The 23,065-nt window shown below is 35.2% G+C and overlaps 2 protein-coding genes and 1 long non-coding RNA gene across 5 annotated transcripts in view; 2 read left to right on the top strand and 1 right to left on the bottom strand.

Annotated features, from left to right (window-relative positions):
• LOC101745735 (heparan sulfate 2-O-sulfotransferase pipe) overlaps nucleotides 1-2,908 on the top strand; it is an 84,291-nt gene extending 81,383 nt beyond the window's left edge. For both annotated transcript variants that reach the window (XM_004931477.4, XM_062671132.1), the window contains one exon: nucleotides 891-2,908. In XM_004931477.4, the coding sequence (XP_004931534.1) occupies nucleotides 891-1,123 (233 nt within the window). In that variant the 3' untranslated portion in view covers nucleotides 1,124-2,908. The remainder of the gene's footprint in view (nucleotides 1-890) is intronic.
• A 408-nt stretch (nucleotides 2,909-3,316) lies between these two features.
• Nucleotides 3,317-23,065, bottom strand: part of LOC101745881 (glycogen-binding subunit 76A) — a 49,773-nt gene continuing 30,024 nt past the window's right edge. For both annotated transcript variants that reach the window (XM_004931479.5, XM_004931478.5), the window contains exon 2: nucleotides 3,317-6,068. In XM_004931479.5, the coding sequence (XP_004931536.1) occupies nucleotides 4,431-6,068 (1,638 nt within the window). In that variant the 3' untranslated portion in view covers nucleotides 3,317-4,430. The remainder of the gene's footprint in view (nucleotides 6,069-23,065) is intronic.
• Nucleotides 16,134-18,426, top strand: LOC134199692 (uncharacterized). Its single transcript, XR_009974293.1, has 2 exons — nucleotides 16,134-16,701; nucleotides 18,140-18,426. It is a non-coding gene; the product is annotated as an uncharacterized LOC134199692 (long non-coding RNA).

Below are 23,065 nucleotides of genomic sequence, written 5' to 3'. Positions count from 1 at the left end.
CATGCTTACATTAGTTTTTGTAGACTAAGGAATCTTGAAATATAAGATTGAAGTCTCGACCTCAATGACACCAAGACTGAGCCTTTATTCAGAATGTATAATTGCGTCACTTTTTTTTTGAGTTGGCCCGTTCGTGAACTCAACCGGGATGAGGGAGACTTTTTAAGCGTCATCCGAGCGATTCCAAAAGAAGTCTATCTTCTCGGGAAGCGAGATTCTTCGCGAGTGACGTGGTACCTGTTCACGTGGCCTAAAACATATCCCACTGTCATTATTACGCAGCCGCATCATTACTAAATTACACTGCATAGTAATCTTTATTTTTTAAGACTAAAATATAGTTAATGGAAAATGTTGCTTCATTTGTTTTTGTCCGTCTCTCTCTCTTCTACTTTTAAAAGTGTATGTTTCTGTCTTTTTCAATCATTTTTTTTTATTGCTTAGATGGGTGGACGAGCTTACAGCCCACCTGGTGTTAAGTGTTTACTGGAGCCCATAGACATTTACAACGTAAATACGCCACCCACCTTGAGATATAAGTTCTAAGATCTCAGTATAGTTACAACGGCTGCCCTACCCTTCAAACCGAAACGCATTACTGCTTCACGGCAGGAATAGGCAGGGCGGTGGTACCTACCCGTACGGACTCACAAGAGGTCCTACCACCAGTAATTACGCAAATTATAATTTTACATACATACATTACCTACATACTTTTTTACATATATACATTACATGCTTTACGTTAATTTTTAAAATCTAATATATTCTCCTTCTATTCGCATTCTTCAATTACCAAAAGATATTGCTCACGATCGAAATGAAATGTGAAAATTTGGTAATTCACGAATATTACATATGTACTTAGAAATTAATATTTTTAATTCCAGAAGAGTTGAACACTTTCAATCGCATTAATCGAAACGCGTTCAAGCCTCCGGTCTCCGAAGCCGTCAAGCAAATCGTTCGAGCGAACTTCACAAGAGAAATAGAATTCTACGAATTCTGCAAACAGAGGCTGCACATGCAACTGAAGGCGTTGCGAGATCCGACTATAACATTGCCGACACCGACCAGAAGTTGGAGGCGGAAGAGGGAATCCAAAATAAATGACTTCAATTGAAACAGTGAGAATTTTTGTCAAACGAAATACTTGATACTAAGATTATGGTAAATTTTAGGAAATAAAGGGTTTTTAGACGCGCGATTTTAGTAGCTACGTCAACGTAATAAAATTCTGTGAATGCAGATTGTTTATGCTGCGCTTGAATCTATAAAACCTCAATTGGGTTTTTGATTAGTTTCGTATCAAAAAAATTTGTTTGTATACTCTGAGAAGTGACTATAATTCCACATTCAAACATACTTTTAACAATCTATGTACATTGATTGGCTGTCAATCGCGAACTCGATTGGCATGACCGGCTTTCGCCTCCCGCTTTGCGGGGAGGGAGGTTGAGGTCGATATTCCTACGCTCCTTATAGTCTACTGATTAATTTTGTTGCGAGATCTATCTTAAATTTACCCTTGAGTAGTCGGAACCTCATTGTTCAGAGCCTTTTTACCTGGTCGCTGTCGATCCTGCTTAGACAACAGTTATACAGTGGTGGGAGTGATTAGGGGCAAGTCAATCGATTTATAAAAATAAAAATGAATGTTCGTCTCTATTGCATTGTTTTTACTGTCATTAAAGGCATATGAGCGTACGGCCCATGTAATGGTACGTTGTCACCGTCGCTTATGCATACCAGCAATGTCAGCGGCAAGCTGCTACTAAGTGCTACTGCATTTCTAAACCATTTATCCGATTGTGATAAAACTTGTTAAAGTTGTTGTTGAGACTCCAGGGAATTTTTATTTATGTATTGCTTAGCTGGGTGGACGAGCTCAAAGCCCACCTGGTGTTAAGTGATTACTGGAGCCCATAGACATCCACAACGCAAATGCGCCATCCACCTTGAGATATAAGTTCTAAGGTGTCAAGTATAGTAACAACGGCTGCCCCACCCTTCAAACCAAAACGCATTACTGCTTCACGGCAGAAATAGGCAGGCTGGTGGTACCTACCCGCGCGGACTCACAAGAAGTCCTACCACCAGTAATTTCAAAACCGAATTTTCTAATACAACTATCCATACAATTAAAAATGGTTTTCAGTAATATCTATATATAAAAATGAATTGCTGTTCGTTAGTCTCGTTAAAACTCAAGAACGGCTGAACCGATTTGGCTAATTTTGGTCTTGAATTATTTGTGGAAGTCCAGAGAAGGTTTAAAATGTAGATAAATATGAAAATGCTCGGAATTAAATTAAAATTACAATTTTGTTTTCCCTTTGATGTCTCCCCGTCCGACGGATTCCTTTTGTTTGTATCTTTTATTTATCGATTGAGGCACTACGAAGTCTGCCGGGTCAGCTAGTATGCAATAAAAGCAATACATTTATGTCCAAGATTGAATTAAAACGTGAAACATAATATGTAATGCTGTCAATGGATAGCATATTTTTTATTTTCTTGCTTTTTATAATCTAAAACACACATATCGTTGAATAACTCATATGTATGATTTAGTTTACAACAAAATCTTTATTATTTTATTGTTATTATTGTACGACGTAACGAACACAAAGACTTTCAATAAGATTTTGTTAAAATGATAAGTTGTGAATATTAAATCCTTTATCTAATATTTAGTATTAATAATTATGTTAAGTTCGTTTTGTAGCAGCAGTAATGTAAATAATACTTTTAGTATAATAATTTATATCTCTTTTTGTGATTGCTTTGTTCTAATTTAAGGTAAAAATTATGAAATTAATTAATAATTATTTATGTTGTGACCCGTTTCGGTTAGTTGAAAGATATTCTAATATCGAATGCAATAAAATAATGTCACTATGCGAAATCAGTTTTATTTATATTTTTTACAAATACAATCTTAACAAATAACCTATCTTGCTCAAAGATGTACTAAGATGTAGTAACGCTTTGTGTACGTACTATAAGAGATTATTAAAAAGAAACATGAAGTATATTATATTGTGTTAAAATGCTTCTTTTATGTTAAAAATATAGCATGAATATAACTTATGTGTCAAAAACTTAGTTTACTAAGCGATATGCTAATGGTGAATTTCTATCTCTATCTCTCTCTATTTCTATCTCTATCTATATCTACATCTCTATCTATACGTGCTAATCTAACCTAAGCGACCACTCGGCACTAGGTGCGATTATTTACTACACCATAGGCAATAATAACGAACAAATTAGGAATCTGAATAAGTAGGAATAAATAAAAACGAAGTGTAAATAATTATGCACATTAATTTATTAGGTAGGTATTTATTCAAACAGAAGTCATAATATATTAACACTGACGATTTATTTATTTAGGACTGCGATATCGCGTTCGTTTAAAATTAATATGGCAACGATTTTATAAATTCAGGTACAAACAAAACAATAGACGGTCTAATTTATATAGCTAAATTATTTCTTATAAAATAACAATAATTTACTTTTAATAATTCCTAAATAATTTCACTTAATATCTTCGAAACCAAATTAGATATAATTTAATCAGTTCTCGTAGGAAGCTATGTCATGAATTTACACAAATATAAAAATATAAAAAAGTATGTACATAATTAATTCAGATTATAACATCAGTACAATGATAACTTTTAATTATAGAATACAATTTAGTAAAATTTTAACACATAGGAAGAGTTATCGACTGCGCATTTGATGTCTGCAATAATAATTTCACATTTTATATTACTTTCTGATTCAATAATATTCTGTAATCAAAAATACTATCAATAAATCTATTAAATATTATTTTATTCTCAACATTCGATTCAAATATATATATTTTTTTCTCTTTTCATTATTATCTTCCGTTAGGCATATCCGATATTGACATAACAGGGACTATTTCTAAAATCTAAATTTGTATAAAATTGTATTAAAATATTAATATCATTCATTTCGTATTTCTTAATATAATATTTACACACAAAAAGGAACATCGACGGCAGCCCTCGTGCCTCTGACCTCTCAAGCCTCGCCACCGCTAACGATCACAATTTATTGTCCTATCGGAGGACACTCTACATGATAACAGTATAATCGGTACATTTGACATACAGTAACTCGACAAATCGTTATTGCAAATCGCATTCTGAAAACGAGTCGTACACCCGATATAATATCTACAACTAATTTTCTATATCACAAAAACGCTTTGCATCTTTCAAGCCTCATTGATTCGGGGTTCTGCGCCACATTCGTCTCCGGACCGTCCGCAGTCAGAACGAACACGGGAATGTTATTGAGAGTGCGAGCGGCCGGCACGCGAGCCCTTCGTGCGTCTCCAAGCGACGCAATCACTACTCCGTTCATGTCGCTGTTTCCGCGCCGCGTCAGTAGAATGACGGGTGCCAGTCGACAGCTGGATGCAGTGGCCCTGAAGCTAAAGGTGCAGCGTTAGGAACAGCACCCAGCGCTAAACAATCAAAGCAATAATTGGCTCCGCAATTATTGTCCCAGAATTGCTGCCCTTTACACTGGAATCGCACGGCGATTTCGAGTCTCTGTCCTGAAGTTATAGCCGGAACGTATAAAACAAATTGGAATCGGTCCGAGTAACCATCGCAGGACCCTTGAACGTATGTAGTCTGCAAGTCTGTGTAAGTTCTCCATCTGTTCATTGTGTACCGAATGTGTACGGTTTTGTGAAAGTCCAAGTTACGTACGCGCACGGAACCACATACGGTTACGTGCACGCCATCGCAAACCCTAGCACTCTCCAAACACACATTCTGTCTTTCCAGTTTGTCCGTGACGTCCCGCGGCAGCTGAAAAAGTGGAATCAAGGTGAGCGCGCCAAGTCGTTGAGGGCTTCGAACCGGTGGAGAATTTTGCACATCGCATCCTGTGAGATCATCATAAGCAGATTTCGGGATTACCGGTATTTCGTCCATAAATGTTTTTACGTCCGCTAAATCGAGTCCGAGGACATCTGCGAAGCGAACAATTTTTTTCCGTCCCGGTGTGCCGGGTGGGGTTTTGCCAGTCTTCAAGGAAGAACAACGTCGGACGCGTTGAGGCTTATCATCTTCCGTTTCTTGTTCTTCATTCGGAGTTTCTACACTTAAAAGTGAAGGTTCAATTTCTGGAGAAGGGGATACTTCTTTTTCATTAGGAACTTCACTGGTAATTATTTCTAAAGGTTCCGTTTTCAAACATTTAGATTCTGCTGGTTCTTCTTCTACTGTTTCTACTCGAGATACATCTTCATCCATAGGAATATCAACATCAATGAGTGATAAATTTTCTACGCAATCTGTTAATTCATCAACGCCATTTTCAACTTTTATAATATCATCGGCAGCGTCGGAAGGATCACTCTTAGCAGATTCAAACTCAGAGTCACTGTCAATTGTCGTACTGAGATGAAACGGTATAGCGCTGAATTCTGTCTTGGGTATCGTAGATGACGTAGCGTTATCAACTTCATCATAACTTTTCTGTCGCGCACAACCCTCAAACGTTATAGGGGAATATAGTGGTTTATCAACATGACCGTTTTCTCGTGGGGCTGGCTGAAGTTTCACGGGCGAGCTATCTGAGTAAAAGGCTGTAGCGAATTTAAATCCGTTCTTCCCTTTATCGTTCTGTTGCAATAACTGTTTCGCTTGTTCTTTTATTTCTGGATCCGAATCGACATCGTAGAAAGGTAGGTCCTGATCTTCGGTGGGGGATCGTTCAGGAAAAGGATGGTCGCATTCATCAATGGGACTGCATGGGCTCTCGCATTCTAATTCGAAATCGTAGAAAGTGTCGTGGTCGCGTTGTCCCGGGGAGGTTGGTGGTCTGTTGAGTTGAGCGTTTTCTCGGGTAAGCCAGCTGCTCTCACAGTCTTCGTCCTGTGTTCCGCTCAGGTTACGTAGCCGTGTTTGTAGGTGGCGCGCGAACGCGACGGCACGCCCTCGGCAAGACATCGGCAGTATCGATGTCAGACCGCACGGTGATCCTGCGCGATCTCCGCTCATCTGCGTCTGAAATGTTAAAATAAAAAGAATGTAATCTAAAAGCCCAGACCGTTTTTTTTAACATTTATAATACGTTTTCCAAATTTAAGAGATGATAAGGCATTTTTTTGTGGACTTCCACGAAACATGTTAGATACAGATAATGTTCATTTAATATAAATTAACACAAAACTTGAATGTCAAGAGTGAATGGCCCCATAAGATAAGAAAATATCTCAGTTCCAGCATTCCTGTGATTAGTATATATACATTTAATAATAAACTTAGGTACTGGAGATAAACGAACAGTTCTGATTTTGGATTGCAATGAAAACTAATTATTTATTATTTTAAAGCATCCATACTATACAACGCTGTGTTTTGTTTCCAATCTGTTCCAATAGCAACCGTTATCAAATTAGTTATAATAAAAATAAACAATGTGACGAGAATATATCTATATAGATAATATTGTATATAAAAAGTCGTCGTGGCCTAAACGATAAGACGTCCGGTGCATTCGTGTTAGCGATGCATCGGTGTTCGAACCCCAGGCAGGTAACAAATTTTCTAATGAAATACGTACTCAACAATGTACACGATTGACCTCCACGGTGAAGGAATATAACATCGTGTAATAAAAATCAAACCCACAAAATTTTAATTTGCGTAATTATTGGTGGTAGGACCTCTTGTGAGTCCGCACGGGTAGGTACCGCCACCCTGCCTATTTCTGCCGTGAAGCAGTAATGCGTTTCGGTTTGAAGGGTGGGGCAGCCGTTGTAACTATACTGAGACCTTAGAACTTATATCGGTGGCGCATTTACGTTGTAGATGTCTATAGGCTCTAGTAACCACTTAACACCAGGTGGGCTGTGAGCTCGTCCACCCATCTAAGCAATAAAATATACGTATATATGACAATGAATAAATATGATGAATAAATAAACATTACTGTCTTTTCTATCATGGCAACTGTAAAATTGAAATATGATTTATATTAAGATAGTTTAAAGTTAAAAAAAACTTGTAGCAGTCGGCCAAGACTGTCACAGCCTTGTCTTAAAATAACGTGCAAATTTCTTGATGAAGCTATACATATTTTCCTGCAGTCGTGACGTATTCCTTCGAAGGTCACTGGCCGACCCATTTAATGGAGGTAATGACACAGTCGAAAGTAGGTCGTGTAGCCCTGACCTCACTTCGTACTATCGCGAAGACAGACAGATAAAAATCAATTACATACTTCACAAGTCGCATCAGTCGATTTGAACACAGATTAACATTGTACAATATTAAGCCGAAAAAGTTTTAGAAAATTATGATCTCTTATTGATCGAAGATCTCTTTGAAACTTAGCCTTAAATTAACACGTTGATAAATGACGATTATTTTCATAGCAAACAAAAATATTGCTGCTGATGTACATGGCTTTGTTTTATTGAACAAAATTAAAGCGTCGACGCAGATCTAAATTACAATGTCATCGCACGTGACGTTTTGTCAGGAATGAAAACAGTAAATAATTCGATTCAGTCCAATAATATCTCCTGCAAGTCCCACACGCCCACCGCTACGTTAATAATGTTATGCAATTAGATACGAAAGCCAAAAACAATACGTCAGACATGAGAGTTACGTTGAGACACGAAAAATGTAGCGTGGGCCCGTGACGCTATTGGCATAAGATTAGTATGTATAATCGCGGCGATGTTTAGTCAGACAATAGACCACAATAAACCTTCTATGAACAGTCCGGATTAACACCAAGTGCTCCATAAACGTATGTTTAACTGCGCCAAAAAAATACTACACAAGCAACTAAAGCTTCATACGAAAACTCTTTCGCAAAATTTTATTTTCGTTGAAGTTCAGTGTTAAAATTAACTCTTCGAGCTTTTGCTCGTCTGACCATATTCATATAGGAATCGGTTATAGAAGGAAGTAAGGGTTACGTACGATACGTAGAATATTACGTACTAATATCATAGCGCTTATAATACTAAGCATAATAATATATTTAAATCTAATGCAAAAACCTTTTGATGTATTTAGTTATTAATTTATTTCACTAAGAGACAAATGAGATAACACAAAAAGATGAAACTCCATGTCCAATCTGAATTGATTTTGATTCGTCCAATGAAGCGCAGTAAGAAAGTGAATTGTCTTTGATGGGTATACGAACAGCCGAGCAGTAAGACAATTTATTGATGTACTTTATATTATAGGCTATTATTCAATAAAATTGATAGCAGACAATGGCCCCTCAAATAAAAAGACCCCTTCACCTCGCCTCACTAAAACAACAGCTAAATAAATCATGCCCATTTATATTTGATTTAACAATTGATTTAGAAGCTTGACTTGTTTGTAAAGTTAGAAAATTATTATAATCTTTATAGTTTAGATCTTACAAGAGTATCATGTTAGAAGGATTCTCAGCATACTCCTATTTTCCTGTCATTCCCATCATAAAATGACAGTAATCATGGGATTTTGTTTCGATAATCTATAATACGTTTCGATAATCTAAATAAAATATATTAATACGTGAAGCAAAAACTTTGTATCCCTTTTTACGAAAATTGCGCGGACAGAGGAGTATGAAATTTTCCACACTTATGGAGAATATAGAGAAGAAGTGCACAATGCTATTTTTTTTTTAAATAATGCATAAAAGATACATTAAATCAATAAAGAAAACATTACACACACTACATACCATGTACTTGACGCACACACGCATGCATAGGTACTATTTATTGTCAAACTTTTGTTCTTGGCGTCTATGGTCGAATTGAGAATAGATTAAATATTGTTTGTCTTTATTAATATTTTTTTATAGTGTAGCCTTGGCGAAATTTGTGATTATAGAAGTATAAAACACAATCATAATAGTGTACAAACTTACAATTCCAATTAATTATAGTCGAATTTCGACTACTGCGGGACCTCTATTAATTATAATTGTACACAAGTGAATACGTTATAAATCGGAGAATATTATTGATAATAATCCATTCGAATTAAATCGATAAATAGATAAACAAATGACGCGGGAATACCCACACTCCTCGAGCCACTAGTACTGTTTAGATTCCTATCAACATCCGTAATAGGAGTCTTCTCGCTTATTTTACATAACCCTTAAATGCCAACCCCTAATTCCTATCTGAAGGTTATATTATGGCAGCGTATGGTTTTACTAGGACGCATTCATGCTTTCAGGTTTCTAGGGTACCAGTTCGACTAACTTCACTTCACGTACTGGTGACGCGCGCATTCCACTATGCTTCTTACCCTTAACCTACCCTTTTTTATTGCTTTGATAGGTGCATGAGCTCAAGGTACAACTAGTGATCAGTGTGGTCACCAGAGCTTACAGGCATAAAAACGCAAATGCCACCACCCACCATGAGACATGAATTCTAAAATCTCAGTTTGATTAGTACAACAGCGCCCCTATCCTTCAAGCCGAAACGCACTACTGCTTGACGGCAGAAATAGGCGGGGTAATGGTAGCTACCCATACGAGCTTACAAGACCACAATATCACTTTAAAAACAATTTTATATAGTGTTAAAATGTGAATTTCTTTCGATTGTGTATATGAAGTTTTAAAAAATAATCTTTAAATAATTCGTTTTGGGTCACGAGTAGTGCAAACAGACAATGTTATTGTGAACAAGTACATACACTCCAGGTTATCGACGGGCTTAATGCGTGTAAAGAGAAATGCATTTATCTAATATGTTTACTTGTAATTACATCATGCTATCGAATCGACTCGTAAACACTGCTGGATGTCTTTGAAGACTCACGGACGTCCAAGGTGAACGAGAACAAACAATGAAAGTAATCACTCGTTATTGATAAAAATGCTAACAAAAACATCTTTTAAATAAGTTTTTTTTTTAGGTTAACGTATTACTTAATAAACAAAAATAATCATTGTTTCATCGGCATAATGCCCATCAAATTACCTAAATATTTAAAAACAACGATTTAGCGTTTAGGAAAAATGAATATTATTATTTTTATTAATAATAAATTTAAACATCATTTGAAATCGTCGTGGCCTAAAGGATAAGACGTCCGGTGCATTTGTATGAAGCGATGCACCGGTGTTCGAATCCCGCAGGCGGGTACCAATTTTTCTAATGAAATACGTACTCAACAAATGTTCACGATTGACTTCCACGGTGAAGGAATAACATCGTGTAATAAAAATCAAACCCGCAAAATTATAATTTGCGTCATCACTGGTGGTAGGACCTCTTGGGAGTCCGCACGGGTAGGTACCACCACCCCGCCTATTTCCGCCGTGAAGCAGTAATGCGTTTCGGTTCGAAGGGTAGCCGTTGTAACTATACTGAGACATTAGAACTTATATCTCGAGGTGGGTGGCGCATTTATATTGTAGATGTCTATGGGCTCCAGTAACCACTTAACATCAGGTGGGCTATGAGCTCGTCCACACATCTAAGCAATAAAAAATACATAAAAAAAACATTACTAGAATATTCGAATTTCTAATACGAAAATAATGTACAATGACAGATTGATTTCGATCGAAAAAATATATTTTAATTTACCTATAATAACCTCACTAATAAAATGAAAATGAATTTGGTGGTAGAGCGCCTTGTGCCTATTTATACCGCAAAGTAATCATGAATTTTACAGTAGAAATTGAATAGTAAGAATTTGTTATTTTGTCACCTACTAAAAAACCCGCTAAATTCGATTGGATTATAATGTATTATGTCAGTTAACTTGGTTATTTATAAATCGATTTCGATTGAAATGGATATACTTTCAGATTAACTCCACAATAAATTTTAGCAAGATCATTTCGATGATTTGATTTTTAAACTAAAGTTAACTTAACTGAATTTAAGCTGAACTGAGACTGAAAAAAAAAATTTACAAGTTTCAAGTTTGATTCTTGTGTTTTATTTATGAAATTTGTTTTTTTTTGTTTTTTTATTATTATTGTAACTTATACGTGTATTATATATGTATTCTTATATAGTTATTATATATTATGTATTATATACTTATACTTGGGGGCATTTAATTTAATAACACCATAATCCATACCTCATCAAATTAGTAAAAAAATGAGGACACTACAATAATACTATATTGACTACCGATTGTAATTAAAACAGAATTATTGTTATAGTATAAATATGTGTCCGTAGAACTAAAATACACACATAATTAATTTAGAATACGTCATACAGACTCGTAACAAAAAAAATCAAGGCTATGAAAATTCTTCTCTTACATAATAATTATAAATCAAATACGTAATATAGAATTATGATTAGGTTTTAGGTTGTTTTTTTGGCGTGATAAAGACCATGATATTGCAACGCTATTCAATATTCGAAACTATAATCTAGTTATCGGATTAGAAAGTTCAAAAATTTCACAGAAATAATTCTAAATAAACGTCAATGATAATTATTCCATTATCCTAGATAAAGTTGATAAGCGCACAGAAGTTAGGAATGCTTACGTCTCGTGTTGTAAGGAGCTCGTACGAAATGGATATAACGGTCATCGACCTCGCCGATAAGACAGCAAGCGAATTGTATTGCCCGTGTTACATTGTACGTAAGTGACCACTTGATGAACTAACTAAACTATCAATATATTATATGTCCGATAATAATAGCATTAAGTCTGTGCACATGACGCGATGTTTCTGTCCGAAAAGTATTTATGTCTCTGTTTAACGCGAATATTGGAATAGGACAAAAAAAAGCTATCTATAAGGGTCTATATTATGTACAATCGCGCTAGTTAGACATTCGTGGAAATATATTATGAAACCAATCTTAGTGTTTTTATATGAATAAACTGTGCCATTTATCCAAAGCCTTCAGAATACTATTTCTATTGTGTTTATTTTAATATTGTTGAATTATTTTTTTTAATTGCCTTTGTAGGCAGACGAGCATACGGCCCACCTGATGGTGAGTGGTTACCGTCGTCCATGGACTTCAGCAATGCCAGGGGCAGAGCCAAGCCGCTGCCTACCGCTTTTTTTGTGATTAGAACCATATTTTACTGTTACGGACAATTGCAACAATGCGAATTTAATGTATGATTACAAGTCACCAAGCGTTGCTAAAAACTTAATTTAAAAACACATTGTCCGTTGTTAACCAACCAGCAATCATCTATCTGTCTAATCGTCTATCTGTACAGTACATCATATTTAATAGTCTGCACTAAATCGGATTTGTTCGGAAGATCTAAATGACCTTGTCCAATTATAAAACAAAACACAAGGTTAAATAACCTTGTCAACTCAAGATACCGCAAACGTTCTCACCATTCATCGGCAGTACTCACTCAGAGTAAAGACTACAGACTACCTCATTATCAACGGGAACCTGATTCAGAAATATCGGAGATATCAGTAAACATTCAGAAACTTACTTATCGGTTTTTTTTTCTTTTTTTTTCCTATCTTAACTAATAGCCTTGAGAGGCTATTTCAGCGTAACCTTAACTAGTAGGTGAGTTCACGGGGCTCAAACCTGACGACGTTGCTGACACGAACCCTAGCAAGAGCCGTGCTTCGCAGAATCTACCACCGGATCGGAAACGCGACCCACTGAGAAAATTCGGCTAAAAACTCAGTGGACTGTCTGTGGGTTAATTTACTCGTCGAGCCCTTCGTCGCAAGCGATGCGGCGACGGGTGCGACGAGAACGATGCTTGAGGTACGTAAAAGCACCGTTAGTGGATTGCGAGGATTCGAGTTGACGTGTTTTGGGCGACGTTGACTGTTTTTCATTCTGTCCGTAGGATCGGGAATATTACTGTCAAACATAGAACCTCGGCTTTTTGTCGTCATTTAAAAAAGGTTATAAACTATGTTTATTTGCACAAAGGAGAAACCCCATTCTGGTCCTAAGCCTTACATGAATGGGATATGTACCAAAAAAATCGTCTATTTTGCTTGATTAACCTATTGAAATCTTAGCTACATTGACAATGGCCAAGTGTAGAAAAAAAGTTGAATTCTATTTTTTGTTTTAAACAATCTTTGTAAACATCTGCAACACTTATTTCAATATACGTAACTAGCTCCACAAACGTGCCGAATAGAATTAAAGCATCCCTAAAATAGGATCGATTTAGTGGAGTATAAAAAATAATTAATACTGTTTTGTTTTAGGCTAAATGACTGTTTTTATAGGTATTTTAATCAATGTAAACAGAGTATGGCCATCGAATCGTGACACAACTACTTACAATGGCGGCAATTCAAAATATCTACAACTGACAACATGAAATATAGCATGAAAGGGTAGTTTTGCATTTTTATATTAATGTGACTATGCCATAGAAAAACATAAATGTATCAAATCGTGTTATGTTATCTTTAAAGTTGCCAACTGAAGATATTTTGGATTGCCGCTATTTAGTTGTGCCATGATTCGCTGGCTAGACTATAAACTTAATCTCATTGAATAACGCAATAAAGCACCAAAATCTACTAACAAAAATCATTAAAAGAAATAAATAACTGTGCCATTTAGTTATGACACGAAATCATGTCGGCAACTGCGGCAATTCAAAATATTTTCAACTGGCAAATTTTCACTGCACCAACGCAACGGTTTATTTGTTTTACGCGTTGCATGTCATCGTCTCATTATATGTGTATTGTACATACAAGTACATATTTAAAACACCAGTAAGTGCACATGATGTATAATTAAGTGTTGTGATGTAAGTGAAAGTTATCTCCGTTCTCATAGTGCTCAATTGTGTAAGATATTTGTTTGTTACCGACGTTACGTATTATTAAATTTCATGATTATTATTTTTTTACCAACAATCCTTTTTTATTTTAATTTTTTTTTATTGCATATGCGGGCGGACAATCTCACGGCTCACCTGATGTTAAGTGGTTACCGGATACCATAGACATCTACAATGTAAATGCCGCGAACTACTTTGAGGTATGTGTTTAAAGGTCTCAGTATCAGTACAACGGCTGCCCCACCCTTCAAACCAAAACGCATTACTGCTTCTCGGCAGAAATAGGCAGGATGGTGGTACCTACCCGTGCAAACAATTATTGGAATTATAAACCGGTAATTATACTTTTCTTATTTTACATTTATTCCGTGATTCGTTTTATCTAATTATTGAAGAGCATTCCTTGGTCAAAAGCGATAACCTTGTTTTTAAGTTGATGAAGGAATGAATATAACTTATCTGCGTGGTGACTATGAGATCACATTGCAGTACCTACATTACATTAATAAAGCAAAAATTTTAGTGTCAAGAAGATAAATATGTATTCACCAAGCCAAAGGTCATTATTATTTGAACACAGATTCTTGAATAACAAATGAGGATCACTCAAGTAAACAGTTACTTCATTTGCTAATCAGTATGTTTGCTAACTAAATGGCTAACTAAAAACTAAATACTGTCAAATTGTTTGATTCAAACTTCATAATATGTTCGATGAAAATTTCACCAAACAAAATTGTTGATATTATTCCTAACCAAAATATAAAAAAATGAGTCAAACATGCAATGTTTGTTAAACTTTTCAAACTATATTTTTATTTATTGCCTTCGATGGGCGAGCGAACTTACGGCCCACCTGGTGTTGAGTGGTTACCGGAGCCCATAGACATCTACGATGTAAATATCGCCACCCACCTTGAGACACGAGTTCTAAGGTCTCACTTTTAACAGAACAACCGCTACTCCGCCCTTCAAACCGAAATACATTACTGTTTCACGGGAGAAATAGGCAGGGTGGTGGTACCTACCCGAGCGGACTCACAAGACGTCCTATCACCAGTAATTACGCAAATTATAATTTTACACGTTTGATTTTTGTTACACGATGTTATGCCTTCACTGTGGAGGTAAATCGTGAACATTTTTAAGTACGTATTTTAGTGGAAAATTTGGTAGCCGCCTGCGGGATTCGAACACCGATGCATCGCTACATACGAATGCATCGTGAAACTAATATTATATTCGAACAAAATTACTAAAAAGTGAACGTGTTTCACTCAGTCGTTTTGGATCTTGTGAGACTTTACACAATGGTTGTGTGATGTTTAATCAATGAGTACTTAGTTCTATAATGCAGCGTAAGCTCGTGACTTCCTTGAGCGAATGTTTTCTTGGCTCTCGGCTAGCCTCGCAACTTTCCAGTATTCGTCGATAGTGTGTTTAACCTGAGAGGGTAATGTTTACTAGACGGCGCTCGGTTTCATTCAATTACATTTTCGAGTAGATTGTTGTCGCTTATATACTTGTTTTCAACTTTTGTGTTATGCAATGTGGACCTGACTTGTAGCATTTGCGAAGCAATGTTTGTTCGAGAGTCAGAGAGATTGGAACCGAAATATTAAATATTATTATTTGCCTGATATAATTTAGGTTGCAATCCAGATCAGATTTAGGTACTATTTGTACGATTTAGTTAATATGTAATGTACTGTAATGAATGTGATTTGTTTTATGCAGCAATATAAAAAAAAAATGCTAATGAAAATTTGTTCAATATCTAGTTTTATCGCATTCAGTGATGCATATAATGATATGTGTTCTTGCTGTATATCATGTATATCATTACTATCTTGGGATAATATTTGTGAAATCTTTTGTTGGCTTATTCATGAAATTGTTCGTATATTTGTTTGGCCATATACAATGAATATATGGATATAAAATGTCAAGGAAAATTGAAGGGCCGGCATAAGAAAATAGCAAAGTCCGTACTTATTATGAATAGGAAATTCAAATCTTCAGTTTGAGTGGTCTGCATGTGAGAGCATGCTAATTCTTAAATATAACATGAAAAACTCGATTTGGTACTTTTGAGTTTTTCTATGGTGTAGTTAAATTAATAATTTTACTGGTGGTAGGACCTCTTCTGAGTCCGCGCCTCCCGCCCGCCTATTTCTACTGTGAAGCCGTAATGCGTTTCGGTTTGAAGGGTGGGGCAGCCGTTGTAACTATACTGAGACCTTAGAACTTATATCTCAAGGTGGGTGGCGCATTTACATCGTAGATATATATGGGCTCCAGTAACCACTTAACACCAGGTGGGCTGTAAGTTCGTCCACCCATCTAAGCAATAAAAAAAAAGGCATGAAATAAAATGAAATGAAATGAGATGAGATGAGATAATATGGGAGCACGTAATGATTTATATTTTATATAAAAAAGTTATCATATAAATATAGATTTTGATATAAAAAAGTTTTCATAAAAATTGAAATAAGACTGACCTTAAGGTCTTAGTTACCAGGTCATAAAATCCCTTAAAAAAATCATTTCGTGCGCAGCGCGTTTCGCAATATTTCGCATTGTTGTTTTTAACGTTGTTTTTAATTTCTGGCTTTGTTCGTTTTCGTAAACAACCTAATGCGCGATTTCTCGTAACAGGTTCCATTTTTATTTTCAAGCAACCTGTTGCTGCAACAGGTTTCGTAAAAAATTACTCATCTTTAGTAGGAAACAGCCTCAAAAATATCGTTTTTTATTAAAATATCTCGAACAGCAAACATAACCTAAAATGTAAACATTGTCTGATTTTACCAATTTGGCCATTGCTGGGTGACCGAAAATTGGGCTCATGAAACCTTCTAAGGTATTGTAATTTATGCCCAAATTCTAGCACTGTAACGTCAGGCTCAAGTTTGTATGAATTTCGGGTTTCTCCTTTATGCCTTCATCGTGGAAGCTATTATAAACATAAGTTGTGTACGTATTTCAGTTGAAAAATTGTTACCTGCCGGCAGGATTTGAACATCGGCACAGTCGCCTAGCCGTATCGCCTGATGTGATTACAGACGCTTTATCTTATTTTATTAGTCGTATTGTACGCTTCGTAGCTAACCCTCAAATTAACTACAATATTCAAACTTATGCACATTTGAATTAGGGATGGCGATCTCAAATCGATTAATCGAAGAATCGATTTCTCGGACCAAATAAATCGATTTTTTAAATCGATATGTCGTACTGAATCGATTCAGTGAATCGATATTTTACCCTTGAAAATCGACTTTCGATTTTTTCTGTTTTGGTAAAAAAAAAAAATATTTAGAATTAGCTGAATGTACTCACAATATTACGGCATTGCCAGTTAAATGTTTAATTACTTAAAAACTCGCGAGATGGCGGTATGTTTAGTTTTCGTCGCTTCTCTTTAGTAAAAAACACCTTCCACAAAATAATAGTGAAGAATTCGACGCAATAGAAGGGACTGATTTAGAAAAAGGAATTTGGGATTTTCATAAGTTGCTTGTCAAAAAGCAACTCTCTACATGTAATACACTTGCACTGGAAAGTCAAGGCTTAAACGAAGAGTTTAAACACTATTTATCACAGGCAGTTGTGCACCTAAAGTATGATCACCATGTTCACTCAATAGCCGTGATGTATATGAGTATCGTAGGATCATCTGTTCCCTGTGAGCGCCTTTTTTCGATTGCCGGCAACATCGCAAGTGATGAGCGGAACCGCTTGGATCCCATTAGACTTGACAAATTGTTGTTTTTAAAAAGCTTAGATATGAAGCATTGGGAACTATAAGCTATTGTTATCTACTCTCTTCACTTTTTAATGTAACAGATACATTTAGAAAATAAATGTCTTCTTTTATATCTGATCTGATATTTTGATATGGTAATAAAAATAATTGTAATTATCGAATTCCCTGAACTAATAAATTCCTGATTTTACTGATAAGAGATCCCAGAGATTGTTTATTATGGTATCATTTTTGTTTTTCATAAAATGGATTTATATTTACATTGTAAATACAAATTTGAAAAAAATCGATTTTTTAGAAATCGATTTTTTAAACCTCGATTTTTTTATGAATCGATTTATCAGGTTACGATTCGAATCGATTTAAAAATCGATCTTTTTTGGAAAGAATCGCCATCCCTAATTTGAATGTACTAATGTTTTTGGTTAGATAGTTTTTACAGACTTATTTATTAAGAACTGATGACAAATTTCAAAATACACATCGTAGTATCTCGTTTCAATGCGTTTCAACTTTTTCTATTCAATTCTAGAATCTACCAACACTAGCGCATTCACGGAATTCTCGTAAAAACAATAACACAAGCCGAGATGCGGTTTAGATATAAAAGCCACGAAACAGCAATAAAACAGTAAACGCTAATAAAAATGGATAAGAGAACTCGGATAGGCATGCCGCAATGTCAACAACCTGCCGGCGTACGTTAATTGACTCGGAAATGGACGAATTTAAATTACAATATCCTTGCACTGGCGCCACACGCACATAATTATATGTATAACATACATATATTTAAAATAAAAGTTCTTAAATTGCAAATTTTGTTTCATTTTTTAATTGGATTCCACTCCACCGAGCTTAACTTAAAGCTTAACTTAAATCATGTCAATGAGCCAATGAGCCTTCGTGAATCTCTCATACGAGGCCACTCAGAAAAACGCAAGGCCACGGTCGCTTTCCCCATTAATTACGAAGATATTCAAACAATTTTGTTTACTTTGGCATTTTCAATTTAGGCTGTAACTATGGCTCCTTATCACATTAAAAGAGGTGGTAAAAAAATTCCAATACGATAAGGTTTAACAGAGATAAAACGATCTCAGATCATTTCGATAAACTAATTAAACGAAAGAAGAAAAAAAAACATAAATCCTTGAATCCTGTTCTATAATATATTCTATTTGTTAGAAAAACAACTTTGGAAATTGGAAACATGATATTTTGTACGTCCGAACAGTTAGCAGGCGACCAAACAAGGTTGTTCAATCGAAATCGAAGAGACAGCGCAGAGGACAAACAGAGGTCACTATATTTGAGCGTGCCCATTCATTACACGTTTTGTACACGCTTTAATGGAACCAAATGCTTCTGTCATAATATGAAGGCAAACATTTTTTTTAAGAAAATTGAAATGTCACTTTAATAAAACTATGGCTACATACAGCCTGTGCAGAATGCAGATTTTGCGAAAGCATTAACCAATATTAACTATATATTAATACGTAAAGCAAAAACTTTGTATCCCTTTTTACGAAAATTGCGCAGACGGAGGAGTATGAAATTTTCCACACTTATAGAGAATATATAGAAGAAGTGCACAATGCTAATATTTTTTAAAATAATGCATAAAAGATACATTAAATCAATAAAGAAAACATTACACACACTACATACCATGTATTTGACGCACACACGCATGCATACTATTTATTGTCAAACTTTTGTTCTTGACGTCTGTTGTCAAATTGAGAATAGATGAAATATTGTTTGTCTTTGTTAATATTTTTTATAGTGTAGTCTTGGCGAAATTTGTGATTATAGAAGTATAAAATAGAATCATAATAGTGTACAAACTTACAATTCCAATTAATTATAGTCGAATTTCGACTACTGCGGGACCTCTAGTAAGTACAAAAATAACTGTCACTTTGTTACGTTTCCACGAGCACTGAGCTAATTTTGGTATGGAAATAGTTTGAACTGAGAAAGATATGTAGTGTAACCCACGCGGACGAAGTGCACGGATAGCTAGTTAGCTAGCTAGTAGATTACAATTTACAAAACATTGCTGGATGAGATATCTGTGTTTGAACATGTGATTTCGGATCCTCCCAATCCACTATCGGTGTTTTTAGGAACCACAAGCACTGGTCACCGTTCTCGTCGAAACCGTCGCTTCGGCGAAGGGCTCGGCCAGTAAATTAACCCACAGACACAGCCCACTGAGTTTCTGGCCGATCTTCTCAGTGAGTCGCGTTTCCGATCCAGTAGTAGATTCTGCGAAGCACTACTCTTGCTAGGGCTAGTATTGGCAATTCCACAGATTAGAGCCCCGTGAGCTCACCTACTCGCTCGGCGAGTCTAGCATGACCCCTCGAACTCACTAGAATCGGTAGGAATATATCTGTGGGCTTCTGTAACTTAACAACGAGTTCTGAGTTTTTTTGCACTACAACTATAAAATATTTTGTTTTTCTCAATAATTTAACACGAGAATACTAAGTCGAATTTACTTTTATTTACATTTTTATACTGACTGGTCACTAGATACTTTTGTTTTCTTAGGAGCTCGATTGTAAAATTTAGATTAATTATTTTAAGGAGCTTTCTCCTGAAAGGGTCGATTAGATAAATACCCATAATATATTAAATAAGATTTTACTATTATAATTATTTTGATGCTATTACACAACACAACGTAAAACGTTCAACGTTGTGTTGTAATAGAGTATTTTCGTAGTCTTGATTCGTGAAATTGCGAAATGATTGTCATATGAAATTAGATTATGTTACTAATGGAATACGTACTATATTCGTAAGATGCATCATTTAGTTAGGTACGTTAAGCATTTACCGCGATTTTTTTAAGTTCACCTTTTTTTTTTAGTTGTTGCACCAATTGCTTTCCTTTACATGTAAATTTTATTTTAAAAATGCAAAGAATAAATATAAATAATAACCATTTCTTATCACATACATAACACAAGTGCAAAAAATGTATTCAAATCAATTCTAGACTCGAAATATTTAAGGAATTAAAATTCCATCAATCATTCGTGTTTTTTAATATGATAATGTGAAAGCATACTACTGTCTAGATAAGTACGTAAAAATTTTAATTACAGTTTGGTTTATATTATATGTATTATCTCTGTTATGACATAGTGATAGATAGTACCAACCATAAATCTAAAAGTACATAACGAGATATCAGATATCGTCAGAAGAATCATCTTACATATAATATGCAGATCTTTGACTATCTGATCGATGTACACGGTGAAAAACATTCAAGCTAACAATACATATGTCTAGTACATAAATATTTACTCACAAAAAATAGATAACATCAAAACAGCTGCACAGTGCACAATGCAGGTTGAATGACGGACTACGTCATCGATACTGCAAATATAATCGAAAATGTAACAGCACACACAAAATTATCACTCGCAATCCAAATAGTTCGAATAACACAAAAACAAACAGAGATACGATATCTGAGGATATCTTTAGTCTATTTGAGTCGGAACTTTCACTGTGAGCTGAAAAATACTGCGTAGACTTCTTGGTTTAGTATATAAATAGACGCATCACGCGCTTGGCTCTTTCTCGACGTGTCCTCACAGGAAGTCGGAAGGTATGCCAATAATCTCGACCAATTGTAAACAAGTAACAAAACACGCCCATGTTGCGGTTAACAAAATGAATTTTAATGTTAAATTCGACATTTAATGTACTGGGCATTAGTCACTTGTCAAAAGTTGGAATGCACTACGGGATATTAGCAGATTTCAATCACATTTTAAGATTCAATGCCAGCTCAGCGGTAGATAAGGCATCTAGTGCCCTTGTATGTTTTATTTATATGTTCGAGTATGTTCACTAACGTAGTATAGTAAGTACTTCAAGAATGTTGCTCCATAGTTGTCTCATTGCCGACTTCTATGATAGATTATAAAGGATTACTCATATGACACCTTCATAGTTAAAATAAATATTCGTGATTTATTATGTAAGTTTCTTTGAAAGCATTGCGATGTTTTTCACGTTGTTTTTTTTTAATTAAAATGTAAAAATTGAATATAATTTTTTTTAATGCAATTAAGAATATTGTTTTCTTACGAACCTCGCCTCTCGAGATTTTATGCCTTTTAAATTTGGAAAAAGTATGAGCCTACTGGAAATAGTATTTCACCTAAAATTTTGTGTTCTTGGTGATATAAAAATATTTTTGGATCTGTTACATCTGTTAAGTCCCCACCACAGAAGCGAAAAAAAAAACAAAAAATAAAAGATAGAGAGATTCAGTATAATAATACAGTTTTGAACACAAAGCGTTTCGTCATAAGAAAACCATTCACATTTTCGTGACGCTTCATCAAGTAAACCTACAAACAAGTAAAATCGAACATAGCAATTTTAGTTTAGCTATCATACGACTGGACGTCACCCCTTTTTTCTCACCTTTCATGTACTTTCACATTCACACAGGTTAATAAAAATTCAACATCAAGGAACATTAGGAAACAAACACTTCTAGCCAAAACATACAGACAGTTGACTTGAGACGTAGCTTCCAGCATTGCTTCATCATCATACAAGTGCCTGTATCTATACACTTGGAAAACACGCGCGCACCGAAATAACTCAAGATAGCCCAGCGCATTAAGTGGTGTATTTTAAAATCAATAAATCATATTTAACATAACGTATGTGATTGCACCGTTAGTCGAAATGTTTAAAGACGTTCAAACTAACCAGTAGTGCTATCGTCTGTTCAATGGTACCAAAAATGTAAGCATCGACTTTCTATTGTGTTTGTAAACACGAAATGAAAACGACATTCGTTGAATTTGACGAGTCGAAACGACGCGATATGATACTCGAATTGGTGTATTTAATTGAACTAGAGGTCCCGCAGTAGTCGAAATTCGACTATAATTAATTGGAATTGTAAGTTTGTACACTATTATGATTGCATTTTATACTTCTATAATCACAAATTTCGCCAAGACTACACTCTAAAAAATATTAACAAAGGCAAACAATATTTAATCTATTCTCAATTTGACAACAGACGCCAAGAACAAAAGTTTGACAATAAATAGTATGCATGCGTGTGTGCATCAAATACATGGTATGTAGTGTGTGTAATATTTTCTTTATTGATTTAATGTATCTTTTATGCATTATTTTAAAAAAATATTAGCATTGTGCACTTCATCTCTATATTCTCTATAAGTGTGGAAAATTTCATACTCCTCCGTCCGCGCAATTTTCGTAAAAAGGGATACAATGTTTTTGCTTCACGTATTAATATATAGATGGAAACAATGTACTTATTCAAAGGACGTTACGAGTCTATATCGTTTTTTGTGTGGCTTTTTAAATTCAATAAAGACGTCAAAAAGTTTTCGAAAAACTCTGCATCTCAGCTCATCGATGGTTGTTTTAG

Source organism: Bombyx mori, chromosome 11 (assembly GCF_030269925.1).
Source record: "Bombyx mori chromosome 11, ASM3026992v2".
Taxonomy (NCBI): Eukaryota; Metazoa; Arthropoda; class Insecta; order Lepidoptera; family Bombycidae; genus Bombyx; species Bombyx mori.
The sequence above is the reverse complement of the archived record's forward strand: the minus strand, read 5'-3'. Positions and strand labels throughout refer to the sequence as shown.